The sequence below is a fragment of the Theropithecus gelada genome, chromosome 1, assembly GCF_003255815.1.
Source record: "Theropithecus gelada isolate Dixy chromosome 1, Tgel_1.0, whole genome shotgun sequence".
Lineage (NCBI taxonomy): Eukaryota > Metazoa > Chordata > Mammalia > Primates > Cercopithecidae > Theropithecus > Theropithecus gelada.
This window is the reverse complement of record NC_037668.1, coordinates 27,679,055-27,702,424: the sequence shown is the minus strand read 5'-3', so window position 1 is coordinate 27,702,424 and position 23,370 is coordinate 27,679,055. Positions and strand designations below refer to the sequence as shown.

At 44.0% G+C, this 23,370-nt stretch overlaps 1 protein-coding gene across 2 annotated transcripts in view; it reads right to left on the bottom strand.

Moving 5' to 3' along the window:
* The window catches only part of NOS1AP (nitric oxide synthase 1 adaptor protein), a 314,730-nt gene extending 291,900 nt beyond the window's left edge, over window positions 1–22,830 (bottom strand). Inside the window, exon 1 of one of the 2 annotated variants that reach the window (XM_025388290.1) lies at window positions 22,327–22,830. In XM_025388290.1, the coding sequence (XP_025244075.1) occupies window positions 22,327–22,431 (105 nt within the window). In that variant the 5' untranslated portion in view covers window positions 22,432–22,830. The remainder of the gene's footprint in view (window positions 1–22,326) is intronic. The other variant, XM_025388282.1, reaches the window with a different exon arrangement.
* Between the last annotated feature and the right edge of the window lie 540 nt (window positions 22,831–23,370).

The following is a 23,370-nucleotide window of genomic DNA, read 5'->3' as shown; positions in this document are numbered from 1 at the left end:
CCCTCAATTATTCTATACAAACACCAAATTCTGCATGCCTGTATCTTAAGAAAATCCACTAGCTGAAACACTGAACTTCCTAAAACAAAAGAATGAATGAATACCCTTCAATTTACTCTACAAAAGTCCTCTTCGCTTTACAACAGTCTGTTTACTCATTACTTAACAGGGAAGCTGGGGTCTGAGAGACTGGAATGCGGCCTGGGAGAGTTCAGGATAAGTTGCAATGCCAATCTCATCCTTTGTTGGATCTACAGCCTTGAACTAGTCACTTTCATGTCTTTGTACTTCAGTCCCCCCTCATCTGTAAAATAACAGAGTCGATTTAGGACCTAATCTCTGAGGTCCCTTCCAACTCCAGCACTCCGTGATTCTATATCTGATTCTTTCCATATATTCTGCAGACCACCCCACCTTGTCCCAGTGAAGTCACGTCCCAATTCCTTTATGCCCACATACCAGTTGACAGATCAATTAGAGCAAATAGTCAGAACACAGCAAGACTGCACAGCACTCCACATGCTCCTGGGCTGTGTAAAGTGTCTCTCTCTTTGAGGCGTGGGAGGAGGAAACTTGTGATCTCTGTCTTCCCTTAGCTGTTCATCCATATGTTGCTCAAATGTAATTACACGTAAGCAGGATTTATTCATTACTTGTCTTATGTTCTCAAATCTTTATATCTTTTGCTGCTCCATGGGGGAAAAATAACTTAAAATCTCAGTCAGCAACTTGCCACATTGTAGTGAAAATTAAAAACAATATCCCAATTCCAGGAAAATGGTGGCAATATATTTATTGGGTGTTTCACAGTCTCTACAAAAAATATCTCTACAAAAAATAAACAGAGCAACTAAATAGCAAATTTAAAAATTCATGGATGACACTTAACGAAATTTGGTGACAAGTTATCCCCACAATTCCCCAAATACAAGCAGATGGAGACAAATCACCAACAGCCAGCATGATATTGATGTCTATGTGGGAGAAATCAAAGGGAAGCAATGGGGCATATGATGAACATGAACCCAAAAGAGCTGGGTAAACTGGAGAACTGCTGCTGAACCTGGAACAACAAGGGACCCAGAGGAGGTTTGAAGGGCTGGAGCACTCAAGCCACTAGGAACTCTCAAAACTGACTGCCCAGGACAGGACCCCACACCAAGAGAAACTGCTGGGAACAGAATCAAAATGAAGCAGGACAGGCAACAGAGACAAAGGAAAGAGAAGGCTCAGGTAAAAGAGGGAGATGGAAACAGAACCACCACATTTTTAAAATCTCCATGAAAACAAGCTCTGTGCAGTTAGAAATGCTACCAAACCAACCCTCCTTTTTAAAATTCAGGAAAACTAAGTTTACATAAAAATTAACAACAGAAAAGTAACAAGGTCAAATCCATAAACATTTCTATAAAAAAAGAGAGAATAAGGAACAAAATAACATCCTTAGAAATATGTGATAGTGAAAGCATGCCAAAAAGACATATTTTTAAATAAGCTAAAAATACTTTAAATTATGCAAGGCATGAAAGAACAACATAAATTAGAATTAGAAAAATTCAGAAATAAAGTGACAAAACTCAAGAATGGAAAGTAAAAAAAGAAAACTATTTTAGAAATAAAAACTAAACTAGAAGAAATACAAAAAAAAAAAACTAAAAAATGTCTGAAACTTAGGGAAATTTAATTAAAAAGAAATAATAGAAAGAGATCAAAGGGATTTGAAAGTGACAAAAATTGAAGATAGGCAAAGAAGAACCAACATATGGATAAGGGGGGTTCCGGAAGAACAAAACCAAAGCAAGAAATAGAATTCTAAAAACAGTAGTCTATGAAAACTTTCCTGGAAAAAAACTATTTGAAACCTGACATTGAAAGAACATATTGTGTACCTGAGAATACTGACTCAGAATAATATCAACATATACTCTAGTAAAATTCCCAGACTTTTTTTTTTTTTTACAAAAGATAATTTAGGCAGCATCTAATTTTACCACTATACAAATTATAAGGAAAAGAAAAATTAGATCAGATTTACAAGCTTTATGCCAGAAGTAGATGGAATAACACTTAAGATTTTTAAAAAATGTCAACCACAGATTTCATATTCAGCAGTTTTGACCTTTCACATGCAAAGAGCAAAGATAAAATGTTGTCGACATTCAGGGAAAAAAAATCAGGGAATATTGTTTCCATAAGCTTTTCCTAAGGATACTAGAGAAGAACTTTGGATAATAAAAGTGACTAGAAACAAGAATGTAAGTATTGGTAGTAAGTATTAAATATGTAATTACTGAAGAACTAAAACCAAATGAGGGTTAAAAAGGAAATATTACAATGTGTAATGACTATATGATTGTATTAGTTAACTGGGGCTGCTATAACAAATTATGACAAAGTTACAGGCTTAAGACAGCAGAAGTTTATTTTTTCACAACTCTGGTGAACAGAAGTCCGAACTCAGTTTCACTGGGCCTAAATCAAGGTGTTAGCAGGCTGCACGGCCTCCAGAGGCTCTAGAGGAGAATCCATTCCTTGCCTCTTCCAGCTGCTGGAGGCTGCCAGTCTTCCTTGGCTGTGGCCACATCACTCCAATCTCTGCCTCTATGGTTACACTGTCTTTTCCTCTTCTGTATGTAATCTTCCCCTACCTTCCTCTTGTAAGGACAACTGTGACTATATTTAAAGCCCACCCAGATAATCCAGGATAATCTCACCATCTCAAGATCCTAAACTTAATCACATATACAAAGTCTTTGTCACGTAAAGTAACATTCACAGATTCCAGAGATTAAGACATGAATACGTTTTGAGGTATCATTATTCAGAGTATAACCATTTTAAAAGATGGTGGAGGATACAGATGACATATTTTTTAAAAGGTTTTGGACTGTTTTCAGTAATCATAATTGGTGCTGGTGTTTGTACTATTATTCTGAGATTCCTAATTGTGTAGCATAGGATAAAGCAAGTGAGTAACTATGGAATATTGGATTCTGTTATTCCCTATGTATTTGAAAACCAGAATTCTCAGTGTGGACAAAAGATCAGATGAAATGTAGAAGTAGTTATGATATTGGCAACATCAGTATGATACAAGTATGTTTACATCTATCACATTCATTCTTGCTCTTTCCTTATGTGTAGTTTCCCAGCTCTGTTCACCAAAAAAGACGTATAGACAATGGCCAACTCAATAAAAATTAGCCTCCCTGGTGCCAAGTTAATGGTCTTGAAATACAATTTTGCATTAAAAGATACCAGGTTTTCCTGGAGAAATGATTGATTCTAGGTCTGAGACACAAAATACACAAGGAGTGGAAGAGAGATGAAGGAGAAGGAGAATGGTGAGAGGGAGAGAAAATCCCTGATACCAAAAGAGGTATCAGTCACCAGGCTGTATTCATAAATTCATAAATTCATAAATACATTACCACAGGAAGGGGAAGGAGGTGCTGCTCAGCCCTGGACACACACACACAGTCTGGACACACAGCTAGCAGTGTCCAGCCAAATACTTAGTAGTATGAGGAGGGCTTTGACCTACAGACTGAATAATCTGGCCTCAAAGAGGAAATCATCACCATTGTTTGGGGGCACACCTCAAACCCTCTTGGCCTGCTGCCATTAAACATTCCCAAATACCCTTTTGATGGAGATCTGTCCCCCTACTCACCACCACCCTCCTACTTGCAGCGAGATAAGTGCTGGTTTTGTATCCCCAAGTATATCCAGTAACTCTTTTCAATTAGGTTCCTCATTGTAAATCCATAAAAAGAAATTCTGGCCTTATAAATCAGGCTCGATAATCTGAACAACCCAGTTCTGCTCACAAATGTCCTTATTCTGTGTACACATCAGCAGTTCTTATGGCTGCACATGACAAGATCACCTGGGAGTTTCTAAAATTACGATGATGATAGGAACCCAGCCTGAACATATGAAATAAGAATCCCTAGGGGCAGTGGGTATCCATGTTTTATAAGTTCCTCAGGTGATCCTATGGTGCAGCAGGGTTGCAAAGCACTGTTACATGAAATTAGGTTTCCGAAGCAGCAAGGTTAACTGTTAGCCCTCAAACAGTCAGCAACAATGCCAGCTTTTAAGCCCAAGACTCTGGCCCCTGGGACAACCCCTGGGGCTCTCAAGCACATATAGGCCTCTTCCTGCTTGAATTTCTACAGAAATGCAAGATCATAACTAAGTCTTTTTTGTCCTTTGCCTTTTTGCAGAATTTGACCCTATAGGGTTCTGATGCTTTTCAAAATTCTTCTCTTTTGGCTGTAATAGGGTAAAATTGATGACTAGACTTTAAAGAATTTTTTTCACAGAGCAGCAAACAGTATAAATATTTGAGAACATAAGACTAGTAATGGATAAATCCTGCTTATATGTAGTTACATTTGAACAACATATTGATGAACAGCTAAGGGAAGACAGAGATCACAAGTTTCCTCCTCCCACACCTCAAAGAGAGAAGGCACTTTACACAGCCCAGGAGAACCTGGAGTGCTGTGCAGTCTTGCTGTGTTCTGACTGTTTGCTCTAATTGATCTGTCAGCCAGTACATGGGCATTAATTGGGATGTGACTTCACTGGGTAAAGGGGGCTGGTCTGCAGAATACACAGGAAGAATCAAATACAGAATCATGGAGTGCTGGAGTTGGAAGGGACCTCAGAGATCACCTCTGAGATTTAGGTTCTAAATCAGCTCTGTTATTTTATAGATGAGGGAGACTGAAGTACAAAGAGATGAAAGTGACTAGTTCAAGGCCATGGATCCAATAAAGGATGGGATTGGCATTGCAGCTTGTCCTGAACTCTCCCAAGCCACATTCCAGTCTCTCAGACCCCAGCCTCCATGCTCAATAGAGTAGACAAACTAGTGTAAAGTGAAAAAAGTGTAAATGAGAATGGGGAGGTGGCTGCCTCCCTCCCACATGGCATATCCAATGCATTCAGACTGCCTTAGAAGAGGTGAGTCAGCAGCCTCAAGTGTATGCTTCAGACATATTTTTAACAGAAAACAACTTAAAGCTACTGTTGGAAAGAGGAAATAAAGACTCACTAAGGGGCATCACTGTCACAAGCTACTGGACATCCATAGCATTCTAGGGATGTCAGCCTCACTCTAACACACCAAACTCTTGCTGAATTCATCCACCCCTATGTGTCTTTACTGAGTGGCTACTATAAACCAGGCCCTCTGTCAGTGCTGCAGAAAATACAAAAGTTCAACCACCTTTTGGGGCCCTATGCTAAGTATACAAATAACACTACTATAAATCAGACGGTGCTGTGGCAATACAAGGAAGCACACAGGTACAGCTGGATGAGGGTGAGAAACTAGTATTTGCTGAGCTAACCCTCACAAGATGAGCGTGGAGTTGTTGTATGCATCCTACGCCTACAACTACAAAGCCAGCTACAAGCTAGTTCAACTTTAGTAAAAGAAAAATAAGACACACATCATAAACCTCTTTACCATCCTGTCAAGGGAATGACTGGGAGGGGGAAGTCATTAAACATCAGATTCTCTACATAAAACTGTTTTGTGAAATATAGCCAACGTGACTCAGATGACAGTTGGGCTGGGCAGGGGAAGCAAAATCACTACAGTGGGTAAGAGCCATGTTGGGGATCCCACTCCTGGCCAAGGCACCCCAGTAAATGTGGTGAAGAGCAAAGCAGTATACCCACACGGTCATTAACTTCATGCATTGATTCATCCATTCAAGACCAATGGCACACCTATAAGGCATCAGGCACTGTGCTAAGCTCTGGAAATTCAAAAGCAAGTCAGATATAGTGATATAAGGATCTCACCAGCCAGGGAAAGCTACTCAGGGTAAGCAAGGGAGGGCATAGAAAACAGAAATAACTGCTATACTGCAGATAAATATTAACAAAAGCCTGGGAACACAAAGGAAGTTGTTGTCTAATATCCCTAGTTCCGACCACTACCACCTTGTGCCTGCAGTACAGGACGAGCTTCCTACACAGTCTCTCCAGGCCTATTATTGCCCCCTCCACCACCCTCCACAGAGCTGCTAAGGATGTTTTAAAACCTCAAGAATCATCATTTAAAACCCCTGAAATAACCCTTCCAAAGCCACAGACTGTCCACTAACAGCTGCCTCCAAAAGTTGTTCTGGGTCCAGGAAAATGGATGAGCTCTGCTCCATAGCAGCAGCGCCCATGAATATGCTCTACAGAAAGCTCAGTGGAACATGGCTGCATGTGAAAAGCAAGGCCTCATTTCAGCACCAAAGCCTTGATCTCATTTTTGTCCCAGAATTGGATATGAAGTGAACTTGGGCAAGTCACTTGATTTGACAGACTCTCAGAAGCAGCAACTATAAAAGAGGAAAAATAGCACCCATCTGGCAGCACAGTTGGAAGAATTAAATCAGAAAGTTTATAAAACACCTAGCAGAATGCCCAGCACATAGTATGTGATTAATACCTAATAATATAATGTGCCTATCTTTCCACATATCAGTATCTTCCCAGCGAGGCTGACACCCTTCAAGTCACCAGCCTTGTCTCATCTCTCTCTGGCCTTCAACACCAAGCACTGTGTCCCAAATATGGTAGATGCACAATAAATGCTTCCTGTAGACTGGATCCATTTCTATATCTGCATTTAGGAATGCAAATTCAGGGAACAGGAGTCAGACTCGGAAAGGGCTACATGAAGAAAGAAATCTAAGGAGAACTCAACAAACCCATGAGAGGAAAGTGGATATTAATGAAATAAGAATTTATGAGGGAGTACATAGTGATTCATAAAGACCACCACTTGGCGAGGACCCCAGTTCTTTTTGGTCTTCCCACTGAAACTTCCTTTGCCTGCTCCAATGTTTTCACCCTATGATTGTCAAATGTTCCTGCTTGATTTGATTTGATTAAAATCAACTGGGGAGCCTCCCAATATGGAGAATTCCCACTTGCACAAAAATGAACTAGATATACCTTCCCCTATTCCTCTGAGATAGAACTAAAAAGTTCAGACATTATACATAAAACAAGCAGGAGAAGAATCTGAAAGATGGAGAGAAGACAGACAAGCTAGGGACCTTAGCACCCAAAAGATGGCACAGCAGCGAGTTCCCTGCATTTTCTTTTAGCCTCACATCTCCCAGACTGGTTGCTGGAGAAGCTGGAGACCTGGAAACACCAATAGACACAGACAAAACAAAAAAGGTCCCAAGAAAGCTTGTTCTCTCTAACCAAATGACCAGGAAAGGGGCAGCAGAGTACAACAAAAACAATTTTCCAGCAGTAACAGCTCCACTCCAGAAAAATACCACAGAAAACACTATGGGCTGGGTACAGAGGCTCACATCTGTAATCCAGCACCTTGGGAGTCTGAAGCAGGTGGATCATTTGAGCCCAGGAGTTCCATACCAGACTGGGCAACATGGCAAAACCCTACAAAAAAATACAAAAAATTAGCCAGGCATGGTAGCACCCACCTGTAGTCTCAGCTACCAGGGAGGCTGAGGCGGGAAGACCACCTGAGCCTGGGAGGTTGAGGCTTCAGTAAGGCATGATCATGCCACTGCACTCCAGCCCAGGTGACAGAGTGAGGCCTTGTCTCAAAAAAGAAGAAAAAGAGAAGAGAAAAAACTGTGGCCCAACCTCACCAACTGAGTGGGGAAACTAGTCTTCTGCCTCACCAGGCTGTAATCAGATGTTCTAATCTCACCTCCCTCCCGATAGTGACAACACCAAATGGGAAGCTGGAACATCCACCTCACCTGGAAACACAAGGCCTCTTCCACCTCCTTGCTGGGGTGTCACAGAAGACCAAGTGGAGACTTCGAACTTCTGCCACCAACCCAGTGGTATTAAGGCCAGTATTAGTGGTGGTCATGTGGAATCAGTAATGAGGTACCCCTACCCCTTCCAACTAGGATGGTATCAGCTGAGGCCTAGTGAATAACCTAGACTTCTACCCCTACCTGAGAGTAGTGAGGCTTTCCTGCTAGAAGACCTAAGTAAGATCCAAAGCTCATAACATAATATCCTAAATGTCCAGGTTTCAGTAAAAAATCATTCGTCACTCCAAGAACCAGGAGAATCCCAATATGAGTGAGAAAAGACAATCAACAAACAGAAGCCAAAGTCAAGATGACAGATAATATTAAAATTATCTGACATGGGTCTTAAAGCAGTCCTAAGAATGCTTCAACAAGCAATTATGAATATGCTTGAAACCAATTAAAAAGTCAAAAGTCTCAGCAAAGAAACAGAAGACAGAAAAATCACAATGCCCAGGTTGCACTCCATACTAACTGAATCAAAATCACTAGGAGTACTTAGCTATCATTTTGTTTTTATAACTCCACAGAGATTTCAATGAGCAGCCAAGTTTAAGAACCAGTGCTCTAATGCTGTGGGTCTCAAACTAAAGTGTCCATCAGAATCACATGGTGGAAAACTTGGTAAAGACACTCAGGCCCTATGCTACTTCAACAAGCCTAGGCCTCTGTATTTTTACTAGTTTTCAGGTGATTGTGGTTACTCCAAAGACTGAAAACACCTGCTCTAATTAATCTGCATTTAGGAATGCAAATTCAGGGAACAGGAGTCAGACTCGGAAAGGGCTACATGAAGAAAGAAATCTAAGGAGAACTCAACAAACCCATGAGAGGAAAGTGGATATTAATGAAATAAGAATTTATGAGGGAGTACATAGTGATTCATAAAGACCACCACTTGGCGAGGACCCCAGTTCTTTTTGGTCTTCCCACTGAAACTTCCTTTGCCTGCTCCAATGTTTTCACCCTATGATTGTCAAATGTTCCTGCTTGATTTGATTTGATTAAAATCAACTGGGGAGCCTCCCAATATGGAGAATTCCTCCATCTGTGATTTGCAGGTGATTTCCTCCATCTGTGGACGCTGCAAAATCCTTGATCTGGAGGAGGAAAAAAATGCATTTAAGTGACTTTGAGTAAAGGTAAAATTTCAATCATACTTTGGATATAGGTGCCCAGAATATAGTCTGTTTAATCTGGGCTGCCAAATTTAAGAAATCCAGCCACATTAAAGAGCCAATTTGAGGCCAGTCACAGTGGCTCACACCTGTAATGCTAGCACTTTGGGAGGCCAGGGCAGAAGGATGGCTTGAGCCCAGGAGTTTGAGATCAGACTGGGCAATATAGTGAGACTCTGTCTCCAAAAAAAACCAGCCAGTTTGAAAATGTAGTTACAGTGGAGGCTGTGTGTGGCAAGATAATGTTACCTGTCACTTGGCCCACAGGAGACACTAATCTTCCTCTCCACAGAACAATAAAACTGTTTCTACATGAGTGCTTCTTCCCACCCAAAGAAACCAAAAGAAAAAGCAAAGAGTTTATAGTCAAGATAGAAAAAAAGGACACAACCAAGGAGCTTTTCCATTGTGCATGGTGGACTGAGATTTCCAATCCAAAAGGCAACATCTCTGGGAATGAGCTTTTCAGCGTTTTGTACTCTACCAGAGGCACCCTGGGGCCTCTGAGTGGAGATAACTTGTCCTCAAAAATAGAGGTGGGCCAATAAGCATATGCGAAAAAAAGCTCAACATCACTGATCATTAGAGAAACGCAAATCAAAACCACAATGAGATACCATCTAACACCAGTCAAAAGGGGTATTACTAAAAAGTCAAAAAATAACAGATGTTGGCAAGGTTGTAAAGAAAAAGCAACATTTATAGACTGTTGGTGGGAGTGTAAATTAGTTCAGCCATTGTGGAAAACAGTGTGGCGATTTCTCAGAGACCTAAAGACAGAAATACCATTTGACCCAGCAATCCCATTACTGGGTATGTACCCAAAGAAATATAAATCATTCTATTATAAAGACACATGCACGCATATGTTCATTGCAGCATTATTCACAATAGTGAAGATACGGAATCATCCTACATGCCTATCAATGATAGATAGACTAGCTAAAGAAAATGTGGTACATATGTATCATGGAATACTGTGCAGCCATAAAAAAGAATGAGATCATGTCCTTTGCAGGGACATAGATGGAGCTGGAAGCCATTATCCTCAGCAAACTAGTGCAGGAACAAAAAAAAAAAAAAATACTGCATGTTCTCACTTATAAGTGAGAGCTAAATGATGAGAACACATGGACACATAGAGGGGAACACCACACACTGGCTTTTCAGACGGTAGAGGTTGGGAAGAGGGAGAGGATCAGGAAAAAGAACTAATGAGTCCTAGGTTTAATACATGATTGATGAAATAATCTGTACAACAAACCCCCATGACGCAAATTTACCTATGTAACAAACCTGCACATGTGCCCGAGCTTAAAATAAAAGTTTTTTAAAAATGGAATACAGGAAAAAAATAGAAGTGGGGCCAGGCACAGTGGCTCACACCTGTAATTCCAGCACTTCGGGAGGCTGAGGCGAGCAGATCACTTGAGCCCAGGGGTTCCAGGCCAGTCTGAGCAACATAGTGAAAACCCATCTCTACAAAAAAATATATATATACACACATGAAAATTGGCCAGGCATGGTGGCACACGCCTGTAGTCCCAGCTACTTGAGAGGCTGAGCTGGGAGGATCACCTGAGCCCCAGGAGGTCAAGGCTGCAATGAGTCATGATCATGCCACTGCATTGCAGCCTGGGCAACAGAGTAAAATCCCATCTCAAAAGACAAAAAAAAAAAAATGCTGGGAAAGGCAAAGAAAAGGGCGTGGACATTGAGAGGAGTGAAATGCCACACTGAACAGGAAATGCACAGGCAAGAGCCCAGCCAAGAATAACACCCTTCAGGAAGGGCCTCCCAGAGCTCCTCTCCTTCCCCTTCTCCAGCATTTCCACCTAGTCACTGATGCCTCATTTCTTTATCTGGACAACATCAACATGGCCCAGAAAAGTCTTTACAGGTGAGCCGTTGCCCAATGGCACAGAACAACAGACCTGGGTCCCAGACACAGCCACAATGGAAAGGACTAAGATCACCTTCAACAGACCATTTGCCTATTCAATCCAACCTAAAAGACCCTCCTCTGAAAAACTAGAACAATAACACCTATCCTCATGGGATAGGGGCCACTGTAAAGATTAAATTAGTTAATACATGTAAAATGCTTAGAACAATGCACAGAACACAGTGAGGACTTGAAAAACATTAGCTCTTGGTATTTTGAATGATATACAGCACAAGAGTTCATAGTGGAGACACCCTGAGCCACAGTACCTGTGTGTGACTCTGGGATCTATCCACTACTAGATGTAGACCATGAGCAAGTGACTCTGCCTCTGTATGCCTTGGCTTCTTCATCTATAAGATACAAATAATGATAATACCTTAACTAGCATGGTTGTTGGGAGAATTAAATTAATCGTTTCATAGAAAGAGCTTGGCACAGTCCCTGGAACACAGTAAGCACTTTCTAAATGACAGTAATTATGTTATCTTTCTATGGTGTGGCTAGCATGAGGCAAGTAAGTTAGGGAGTCCCCTTGACCTTTGAGGAGCTTGTAGCCTAATTAAGGAGACACGCAATGCACACATGGAACTAGCATGGAAGAGCAGCACAGAATACGGATGCATGATAATTCTACAAGCATGCAAACAGCACTTCTTATGGTCTCCTCCCTGTCTCCTTTCCCTCTCCCCAACACACTCATGCACTGAGGGAATTCAGAACATTACAGGGTGCTGTGGGGTTAGGGGAGCGCTCCCTTCTTGGTCACCCCCTTACTTCCAAGGGTGGGCCCCTTAGTAGGGATTCTGAGGTCTCATTCAATACTCAACGCTGCTCATTTAAACAACTTCCCCCTGGAAAGCACTTAGTTTCAAGAATAAAGGGGGGTAGCCACTCTCCTCAGTTTTCATGGATGGACCATAAAGGGGTGAGACACTTAAGCCTCACTAGAGAAAACCAACAGGGCTATACACAAGGGGTGGCGGGGTAGGAATTCTAAAGTGTTCCAGCACTCTCTGGACACTGAACTTGCTGGAAGTGCCATTTTAAAAAACGTTTAAAGCCAGCTGCTCCAGTGCTTAAAAAGAAACATGATGCTGAATATAAAAATTGTAAGGGGAAATGTAAGCATCATAAGGTATTAATTAATCCCATGACAGAAGATTCCTTCTGCTTAGATTACCTCTGCCTAAAGAAATATTTATCCAAGAAATTCAGAGAAAGACAAGTGAAGACAGACAACACCGTACTTAAGATTCTGTGATTTTTAATCCTGACAAGGATTAAAGGGCTGGAACAAATGTGATGGTGGCATGCACCAGAACCTAGTTAACCCCTTTTTATTCCTTCCCAAGGAGGCTGACAGCTATTTTAAGCCCACAAAGTAGTCACGCTGTCTGATTTGCAACTTTAGGAATCAGAGTAGCTGCAGCTAGATTTTTTAAGCAGGCATGTATAATGAAGATAATACACGACTAGGTCTCTGACTTATAAAAGAACAGAGTGTCTGAATATTCCATAGATTAAAACCATGCACAGATGAAACTTAAATTGCAACTTGTAGGACTTAATAACAGTAATAAAAACAGCAGCCAACTCTGTGCCACGCACGATGCTAGGCCATTTACAGGTACTACTCATTCAATCCTCCCATTAACCCTATGAAGTATGAGATATTTGTATCCTCTTTTTACAAATGAGAATGCTAAAGGAGAGATGTTACATAACTCACACAAGGTCATGTAGCAAGTGAGGGATAGAGCCAGGATTTGAACCTAAACACAGTTTGGCTCCTGAATCCATGCCATGCTATGCTACCAACCAAATTCATGTCATAAAAATTGCAAAGTAGCAAATTAAAGAAAATAAGCCATGAATTAGGGGAAAAAAAGACATCAATTCATTAATGAGAAAACAAGTTGAAAATGTTTCTTACGGCCGGGCGCGGTGGCTCAAGCCTGTAATCCCAGCACTTTGGGAGGCCGAGACGGGCAGATCACTAGGTCAGGAGATCGAGACCATCCTGGCTAACATGGTGAAACCCTGTCTCTACTAAAAAATACAAAAAACTAGCCGGGAGTGGTGGCGGGCACGTGCAGTCCCAGCTACTCGGGAGGCTGAGGCAGGAGAATGGTGTAAATCCGGGAGGCGGAGCTTGCAGTGAGCTGAGATCCGGCCACTGCACTCCAGCCTGGGTGACAGAGCCAGACTCCGTCTCAAAAAAAAAAGAAAAGAAAAGAAAATGTTTCTTACATAAATGACAATTGAGAAATGACAATTACCTACTCCTGAAATTGGCCATATGTTCTATATTCAGATTCTAATTCCATTTGACATTCACTGGAATTTTATTTAATTCAGGGAAAAAAATGCTTACTTGGCATTTTCATTAGAAGGAATTAGCACTGTGTGAGATTGGGGTTATCAGAAAGAGGCCACACCAGGGAGGTCCCTCAAGCCACTGGCAACCGGAAGTTACCAGACTAAAGCAAGAAAAATGGTGGGGAGGAGTGTGGAGTCAATTAAGGCACCTCTCACCATTGGGTGACCCAGGAGGGTCCTGGCCATCTTATAGGGAGCATCTCTTTCATTCAAAATACATTTTCTATGCGCAAGGCACTGTACTCAGTGCTGTGGAAGACACGGGGGCAGAGTGACATGGACCCTGACAATGACAATGTAGGGATGAAAATCGGACAGGGCAAGCAGCTCTAATATAAAGCAGGTGGGACTGGTAACATCCACTTCACGGAGTGACTTGTGAACTGGGTGGGAAACTGCAGTGAGGGTTAAGGGAATGGTGGGTACTACAGTTGGGTTGAAGCCCAGGGTGATTAAAGGGAATTGTTCAAAAACAGTATTGAATGTCATACTAAGAATTTTGGTTCTAATATAGTAAGTACAGAAACTTTTCATGTTTTTGAGTGGGAGGATAACCATTTCAAGAAAATTGATAGGGCAAAAGTTTGAGGGATGAGGGGATCAGAGAACAAGTGGGGCACTGGAGGCCTTCAGGAGGTTATTGATGGCCCTGATAACAGGGGAGGGGGTGGAGCATGTGAACTGGTGATGGATCAGCCAGGGCGCATGGATGGATGTCACTGGGAACATTCAAGAGGATTTGGCACCTGACTTGGTGTGGGGTACAGGAGAGTAGAGCCTGGACACCATAGGTACCCAGTAAACAGCAAATTTGAGTTGGCTGTTAAATCAAAGAATACAAGGAATACTTTAAAGTGTCAGGCCCATGTGCCCAAGAGGATGGTGGGGTCGTTAAAAGACAATGAAGTCAGAAGAGAAATTTGATTTCCAGCTTGTTGAGTGATGGCGACAGCAACACATTCAGGTACAGATGGCCAGCAGGAAGCTGCAAATAAAGATGCGGAGTCTGGACTGAAGTAGAGAGCCAGCAGCCTGCATAACAGAAGAGTGGGAGCAGACAGAATCCAAAGGAGAGGGAATGGAGCACTCACGGTAGAGAGCAAAGGGAGGATGTAGAACAGCCACAAAAGAAGGAGGTATGGGCAGGGGCAGGGGGCTGGCTGACTGCAAGCAGGCACAGAGAGCCCAATGAGGCAATCCACGGAGGACTAGGACAGGCTGCTCAGGAAGAAGTCAAAAAGGATGAGGACAGAGGAAGGGGCAGCAGAGCAATTTTAGTACAGCAGCCAGGACAGAAGTCGGAAGGATGCGGCCAGGGACTGAATGAAGACTGAGAAACTGCAGAGGGTGGAGTACTCTCTCACAAGGCTTAGCTGTGAAAGAAAGAGAAAGACAACATGTTAATTAAAGAAAGAGGCAGAAAGAAGAGACGTTTCACAGAGGGAAGGCCATAGCATATTCTTAGGCAGGGAGGAGTAAGTCAGTACCCAGGAGATGTAACCGTGCCAGGGTGGGGGTGGGGAGTGAAGGGCATAATTAAGAGGACAAAGGCAGACTAACAGGACATGGAAAGCAGACAGATCTCAAAATGAGGGAAAAAGAAAAAAATTGGACTTCATCAAAATTTAAAACTTGGTGTTTCAAAGGACAATACCAAGAAAGTGAAAAGACCACCCACAGAATGGGTAAAAATACTGCAAATCTATATAAGGGATTTGAATCCAGAATATATAAAGAACTCTTACAACTCAATAGTAAAACGCCAATCCAACTTTTAAATGGGCAAAGGATCAGAATAGACATTTCTCCAAAGAAAATATATAAATGGCCAAAAAACACATGAAAAGATAGTCGTTTTTTTGTTTTTTGTTTTTTGGTTTTTGTTTTTTGTTTTTCTCTGAGTCTGCTTGCTAGGGAATGAGGAGATATTCTGTTATTCAAAAGGGAAATACAAATCAAAACCATGATGAAATAGCACTTCACACACAGGAGGATGGCTGGAATCAAAAAGTCAGACAAGCATTAGTGAGGATACGAACACACTGCTGGTGGAAAGGTAAAACGATGCAGCCACATTGGAAGTTCCACAAAGGGTCACACATGGTTACCATGGGACCCAGCCATTTTACTTTTATTTATTTTACCCAAGATAAATTTTTAAAAAATAAAAATAAAAACATGCCTGCACAAAAGCCTGTACGTGAATGTTTATAGCATTATTTTTAAGAGGCAAAAATGGAAACAACCTAAATGTGCCTCAGCTGATGAGTGAACAAACCAAATGTGGTATATCCATACAATGATATATTATCCAGCCATATAAAGGAATTAAGTACTGATAAATTATAGATGAACCCTGAAACACGACGCTAAGGGAAAGAAGTCAGACACAAAAGATCACATATTATATAATTCCGTAAATATGAAATGTCCAGAATAGGCAAATCTAGAGACAGCAAGTAGATTAGTGGCTGTTCAGGGTTGGGCAGATGCAGGTGGTAAGGATTACAGGAGTGTGCCACCATGCCCAGTTAATTTTGTATTTTTAGTAGAGATGGGATTTCACCATGATGGCCAGGCTAGCCTTGAACTCCTGACCTCAAGTGATCCACCCGCCTCGGCCTCCCAAAGCACTGGGATTACAGCCGTGAGCCACCACACCCAGCCTAGTGGTTTTTTTTTAATGTGATAAAAATGTTCTAAAATTCACTGTAGTGCTGGTAGCACAGATCTGTAATATCTTAAAAATCACTAAATTGTACAGTTTAAATTAGTGAATTGTATGGTATGTGAACTACATCTCAATAAAACTATTAGAAAGGAGGGAACTCAATAGTAAAAAGCCAATCCAACTTTTAAATGGCCAAAGAATCAGAATAGACATTTCTCCAAATAAAATATATAAATGGCCTTTTCCAAAAACAGAAAGGAAGAAGGAAAGTAGCAAAGATCAAGTTTGCAGGGTAGGGCAAAAAGGCAGGAAGGAAGGGCCATGGGCATGGTCCCAGGCTGTCAGGGAGGGTAGACAGCAGGACGAGGGCAGCAAAAAGGTCATTGCACAGCTAAGAGCATCCTCAAGGCAACAAAGGTATAAAGGGAAGGCAGGTAATTACAGCCAGCGAAAGCATTCTGAAAGTTTGAGTCTTGGGAGTAGCAGCATTATGAGTAGGCAATAGTAAACAGTGAGTCAAGTCTGGTTAGGGTCCTAGCTACAGATAACTGGCAAAGGTCATCATTAGATGTGGCTGCATGATTTTGACCACTAAAAAGAACTGCGACATTGTGGGCAAATGTCTGAAAGCCATTTCAGAGCTACGACTGAAAGCCATAAAATAATGAAATGTATGGCTAATGTAGAAATAGACTTGTCCATCAAATCCCAAGAACACCAGGTGTGGAGGAACATACTGGGACACCTGACAGCAATGTAAGGACAAATAAAACAGGTGTCATTTCAGAGCAGTACTGTATCTTTGGAACTCACTGCCCCCCACCAAAAAAAAAAAAAAAGTGGTCTGGGCAGAAGATAAGTGTTCTTAAAAGCATCTGGAAAAGCATAAGAAAGTGAACTATGTCTCCTCCTTAATTTTGACATTGGAAAATACATCAGACCCTTAATCTGAATTGCTACTGTTCCAGAACCCTGGAAGACAGGACCCTTAGTCAGGGTGGAGAGAAGGGAGAAAGTGGACGTAAGCACCCAGTGTATAGTGGAATGGGTTCTGAGAGCTCTGTACCATGCCATGCAGGCTCAGATGAGTCAGGGATACCCCACTTACGGTGACCAAATGTCATTCATCTGGAGGCCTTCATGGCAGTATGTTTAAGAGGCATCCACAGATATCCTGCTGAGGTTACTGGAATCTCTAAAATCCACATCAGGGAAACCATCAACCAATGAAGCCAGGTAGCAAGGAAGGAAATACAGCCAGAGAATTCAGCTTCAATCTGACCAAATGCTCCCAAACCACAAAATCACTCAGCAATGATATTTACTGCTTTCAGACTTTCCACAATTGGTCATTTCTTCCACTTGACAATTTTTCATTGTGACTATGTTTGTACCTGATGTTGAGGCTTGGGAGGGGGAGATACACAGAGGCACGAGATTCCTCAAAGAACATTCCATGTCACTGGAGAAGATATATGCAGAGAGGAAAAAACAGAATTTTGTGTGGTAAACAGCTTCAGCAATATCTCTCATCCCACATGCAACCTTCTCCCATCAAGAAGTGGGGCTTATTTCTCTTCCCCAATAGCCTATTTTGACCAACAGGATGTGGCAGAAGTGATCCTATGTAACTCAGAAAGGCCCAACCTTAAGAGCTTCTGCTTTCCTACTTGGAACACCCCCTACTGAAAACCAGCTGCCCAAAAAAAGGGCCATCATGCTGTGAGGAGATCCAAGCCAGACAGTGGAGGGAATAGTCATGTGAAGGACCACCAAGGCACAGTCATATGAGTGAAGCCTTCTTGAACATTCCAGCCTAGCTGCGGACGAATACAGCAAAGTGAGTGATCCAGTCAACACCATAAGCAACAGAAGAACAGCCCAGCCAAGCTCTGCCTCAATTCCTGAGTCATGATTCATAAGCAAACTGAACAGTTGTTGTTTCAAGCTACTGAGTCTTGAGGTAGTTTGTTTTCAAGTGATGGATAACTGAAACCAATTTGAAGCCAGGGAACCAGGGATAAGTCCTGGTTCTGTTATTATCTGACTATGTGACCTTGGGTCCATGACTTCCCCTCCAAACTTCAATTTCCTCATCTGTCCAATGATGGGGTGAGGGTGTTGTACTGAGCCATGGTGCTTTCCAGTTCTGACCGTCTGTATCATACACACAGATATAAGGGAACAATCTAGGCAATGAGTGTTAGGACTACAAGGGAAGCAACTATTAATACTTCAGGATTGAGTGAGCCTTGGAGGAGGTGAAAGAATCATGGACCTGGAGTCAAAAGCCCTGGAGTGTGAGGATTAAGTGAGGCAGTGGCTAGAACAACGCATGGCACATAGTAAGTGCTCAATAAATATCATTAGCTGATATACCAATTTGCAACTCTGGACAAATTAATCTCTCTGATCCCCATTTTTTGGTCTGAAAAATCGAGATAACACTAATGTGCCTGTTTCTATATGAGGAAAAGTCTTTGTATGTAAAAGTCCCATGCAAATCAAAAATCACCTACAGATAAGACATAACTATTATTAATACTCTTATTATCCTTTGTACCATTAGCATTAAAAGTCTCTTTCTCACCAAGAGAGGAGAGACAGTTGATGACACTGGCCACCAGGAAGACATACTGGGAGATCAGGAGGCAGGTACTAAGGAGCCACAGGCTCTCAGGGCATGTAAGATTTACCCACCCGCCAGCATCAGTCAGTAAGCCAGGTGCCCACTCTGAACACAGACAGCAGGTTTCCCTGGCAAGCAGCTCTCAGCCCAAAGGGAAATCTGGAAACGGCCAAGCATTAAAAGTTTGAGCCAGGTATAGTGGTTCATGCCTGTAATCCCAACATTTGGGAGGCCGAGGCGGGCAGATCACCTGAGGTCGGGAGTTCGAGGCCAGCCTGACCAAAACGGAGAAACCCCATCTCTACTAAAAATACAAAATTAGCTGGGCATGGTGGTGCATGCCTATAATCCCAGCTATTCGGGAGGCTGAGGCAGGAGAATCACTTGAACCCGGGAGTTGGAGGTTGTGGTGAGGTGAGATCATGCCATTGCACTACAGCCTGGGCAACAAGAGCGAAACTCCATCTCTAAATAAATAAATAAATAAATGTATGCATGCATGTATGTTTGAATAATTTCCTATGCCAGAGTCCTAGAGGCCAGCAACCTGAGACCACTCCACTAGAGAGCTGTGAATCAAACCCGTGGCCAACATAGAGTGAATATTTCATAAAAATTATTCAATGAAAAGGCACTGGATTTGGGAGTCTGAAGTCAAAGCCCCAGGCTTAAATCTTGGCTTTGTCATACACAGCTGTGAGCACTAAGGCACACAACAACCTCCCTGAGCCTATATTCTCATTTATAAAATTGACATAAGGAGACCCATCTCCTAGGGAAGTAGTGAGAATTAAATGAGGTACTGCAGGTGAAAAAATCTAGGATTGCACTTGATAACTAAATGCATGGTTTTTTAAGTGCACAGAACCTCTGCCACCCGGATGTCCTTCGATCCTAACCGCATACCTTTCAATCTCTGCAGAACCCTGAAAATGAGTGGCATACATCCAGAGGAACACTCAATCCAATGTTGATTCTGAAAAACTGCCAGCCCTTGGGAGAGAAAGAGCTGCGCTCATTTTCCAAGGGTACCTGACAAGGCAACAATAATACATTTGCATTTCCCAGCCTGCATTTTTCCAAAACAAGGGAAGACTGTGATGTGGATTTAACCCTGAAATCCCAGTGATTGTGCAGTTGCACAGACACTGCTCTGCAGGGATGTTGAAAACAGCTAGAAAAGGCTGTTACCAGGAGCATGTAGGACAGAAAAGCCTGTGCTTCCACCTCTGCTCAGGTCTTGACTAACATGGTGTTTGAATGTGCCAGGGTGCAGCATCAATTACAAAGATCTGGGAGTTAGGACCTGGTCCTCAAAGTCAGCCTTTGCCCAAAGAAGTTCCACCACTCCCCTTACCATATGCTCCTGTCCTTTCTTCTCTGCCTCACCTCTCTCAAAGAAGGATCCTTAGTCCCCTATGTCTCAGATTTGTATTGGGAAAACAGCTTGGACCAACTGCGGCTCCCTCTCCTTTCACTGACCACCACTGCCTGTGAATCCGGGGAAGTTACTATAGGAACTACATCACACAGCCCCCAGACATTTGCTTAGAAAAGAAACTGTACATTTGGGAAAGGGAGCAAGTTGGAGGCAACCCTCAAGCCCAATATTTCTCAATATTTCTCAAAGTCTGGCCACAATCACCTGCATTAAATCACCTGGAATGCTCGTTAAAGGTACATAGTCCTGGGCTCCCCCAAGATGCATCGAATTAAAATTGGGGTGTGGCAAGACTCAAACTTGTTAACCCCCTCACCTGATTATTCTTAGGCACACTAGGTTTTGGGGACCAAAAGTAGAGGACTGAACTGTGAGAAAATAAAAAGGCTTAAAATACACGTATTTATCTATCTGTCTGTCTGTCTGTCTATCTATCTATCTATCTATCTATCCATCCATCTATCTATCTATCTATCCGAGACAGGGTCTCACTCTGTCACCCAGGGTGGAGTGCAGTGTTGCAATCATAACTAACTGCAGTCTCTAACTCCTGGGCTCAGGCGATCCTCCCACTTTGGCCTCCCAAAGTGCCGGAATTACAGGCAATAGCCACCATGCTCAGTCTTAAAACACTTTAAATCTGATCTCCCTTCTTACCAACTCTTACTTGTAAAACAGGGTACTGGTGAACCAAACAAAACACAAGCCAATTCCCCAGTTTATGTATGTCCAAGAAAATTAAATCATGACCCTGAGGAAAACTCGTACTTTAAAATAAAAACCCCCACTCACCAAATCAACAGGCCTGGACAAATTTAACCCAAGCATCCCATCTTAGACCCACCGACCAGATCTATTCTGAGAGATGAGAGAAGTGAGATAAGATCTTGGCTGCAGCCCCACTCTGTCCCAGCCATACCCAGTAATTCAGCTCTGCATTCCACGGCAGGGTTTAATGTTTCGGGGGGCTGGGGGAGGCAGTTCTCCTAGCTCCAGCAAATATGGCTGGGATAAGGTTATTCAGGGGAAAAAAAGGTGAGCTTCTCCAACTCACCCATCTACACGAGAAAGAAAAAAATTCTAAAGAAACTGACCACACTAGGCACATGTCTGATACTCAAAAATTGTGTGAATTGAAGGAAGAAGACACCTGATGGAATAATCCTTTCGTGAGATGCTAACAGCCTGCACGTACACCATCATGAAAGAGAAAAAGAGAACAAAGAGTCAAATTGTCGTCACATCCAAAGTACGTTTTCAAAACCAGCAAGACCCAGCCTACTTAGAGGGGCAATACTTTTTCACCGACAGGCACAACGTAGGTGCCGAAAGTCCCTGGGTCTATACGTCACAGAGGAGGTCAAAGGGCTTGAAGGAAGAGCAGAACACTTTTCCACAGAAAAAGCACTCTTTCCTGGTGATGGGCAGTGGCAACCGCCAGTGCAATTTCAGAGCCAGAACTCCTCACTCAGGGAGGTGCATCACAGGGGGTCAACCTTCCTCACACCTGATGGTCCAGGACCGAGGCTTCTGCTCCACCCCTCCCCCAATGGTGGACCTGGGGCTCCGACCTCAGCGCTGAAAATTCCAGTCATCTCTGCTAAATTCTTCCGCAACAGTTCCCTACCAGATGCTGAAACTTAACATTAAGCCACAAAACTAGCAAATGGGTAGCTTTCACCACTCCCTTCAGTGACTGGCACATGCAGAGAGTCTGGCAAATTAGGCATTTAGGAAGTGACTCTAACACCCAGACCCGGTTAAAAAAAAAAAGTTAAAAAAAAAAAAATCTGTATTCTTTTCTTCAATTAGGAAGCAGGCATTTCTCTTTTAAAAGACCTTCCTGAAAGCACCTCTCCCTGGGAGCCCAGCAGATAAATAACACCAGAGCTCCCTTAAACCGATTCTAAAGAACCAGGTGCCCAGGCTGCGCTCACTCGCCGGCTTCTCCTCTGGAGGAGGGATCCGGGAAGTAACTCAACCCAGTCCTAGGCGGATAAGGATGGGGGAGTCTGCAGGTGCGAAGGGGGAGGTGAGGCAATACCTCTCAAACTTTGCAGTTGCTCTTGAACAGTTCTGGGCAGGAGCCCGAGGAATTACAGACTCAGAAGGGAGAGTCACCATCCCTAAGAGAAAGGCCCCCAAATCGGCCTAGCCCACCAGCTCTGGGTCCAGGACGGCTGTGCATCCCATCCGCTCAAACATGCCCCCCCGCCCACCGCCACCACAGGTAGCACCCTCCCCGGAGCCCCCTCACCTTGGCCTCAAAGCAGATGCCGTGCTGGAAGGCGTCCTCGTTGTGCAAGGGGATCCGCAGATCGTGCCCATCGTCCACAAGGTTGTACTTGGTTTTGCTGGGCATGGTGACCCGCAGCGGACCCGCTCCTTCGGAGGCGGCGGCGGCTGCAGGAAGGGGCTGGCGAGACCCAGGGGAGGGGAGGCTGGAGCTGGGCGCGGCGACGCGTGGTGGGGCCTGGGAGCGCGGGGCAGGGGGCGCCCTGGCCGCGCGGCGGCCGGACCCAGAGCGGTGCAGAGGGCCGAGCGGCAGCAGGCTGCGCGGATGCGGGCGACGCGAGCGGCGCTGTGGTCGCGCAATTCCTGCCGGCGAGGAGGGCGGCGGGGGAGGAGGTGGCGGCGGGAGCGGGCTGCGCGGCGCCCCTGCCCGGGGAGGGGAGCGGTGGGGCGCGCGGCCCGAAGCGGGACTGGGCGCGGCGCCGGCCCCAGAGCAGTAGAACGCACGGCCCGGGACGAAGAAGAAAAGGCGACGGTGGCGGTGGCGGTGGCGGTGGCGGAGGAGCTGGGTGCCTGTCACGGAGACGCTGGATCAGCCGCCAGCGAGCTGCTCCTCCTGCGGGGCGGGCCCGGGCCGGCTCCTCCCTCCGGGCGCCGAGGCCCCGCCCGCCGCCGGGTCCGCCCCCGCGCAGCCCGCGCTGCCAGCCGAGCAGGTGAAAGTCCCCGGGAGCGCCGCGCCGGGCCCTGCGGGCGCCCCCAGCCGCGCGACGCGGGCAACTTCGCCCCGGCCCCAGACGGCCGGGATCTCAGGTGCCCTAGCTCAGCCTAGTTTCCTTTTCTTAACGGTCAAATTCTGAGCCGGAGCTACTGATGGCCGCGGCGGCATGGCCTTGAAGTTTTTGTTTTTGTTTTTGGAGATGGGGGGAGGGGCCGTGTTTATTGTTTTGTTTTCGTGTTTTACCAGGAAAGTCCAAGTCTTGCCCCAGATATCCCAAATCTGGGCCCTCATTAATTCTTAGAGTCCCCTTTCTCAGAAGGCAAGACTGCGCCCAAATGGAGGACTATCTGA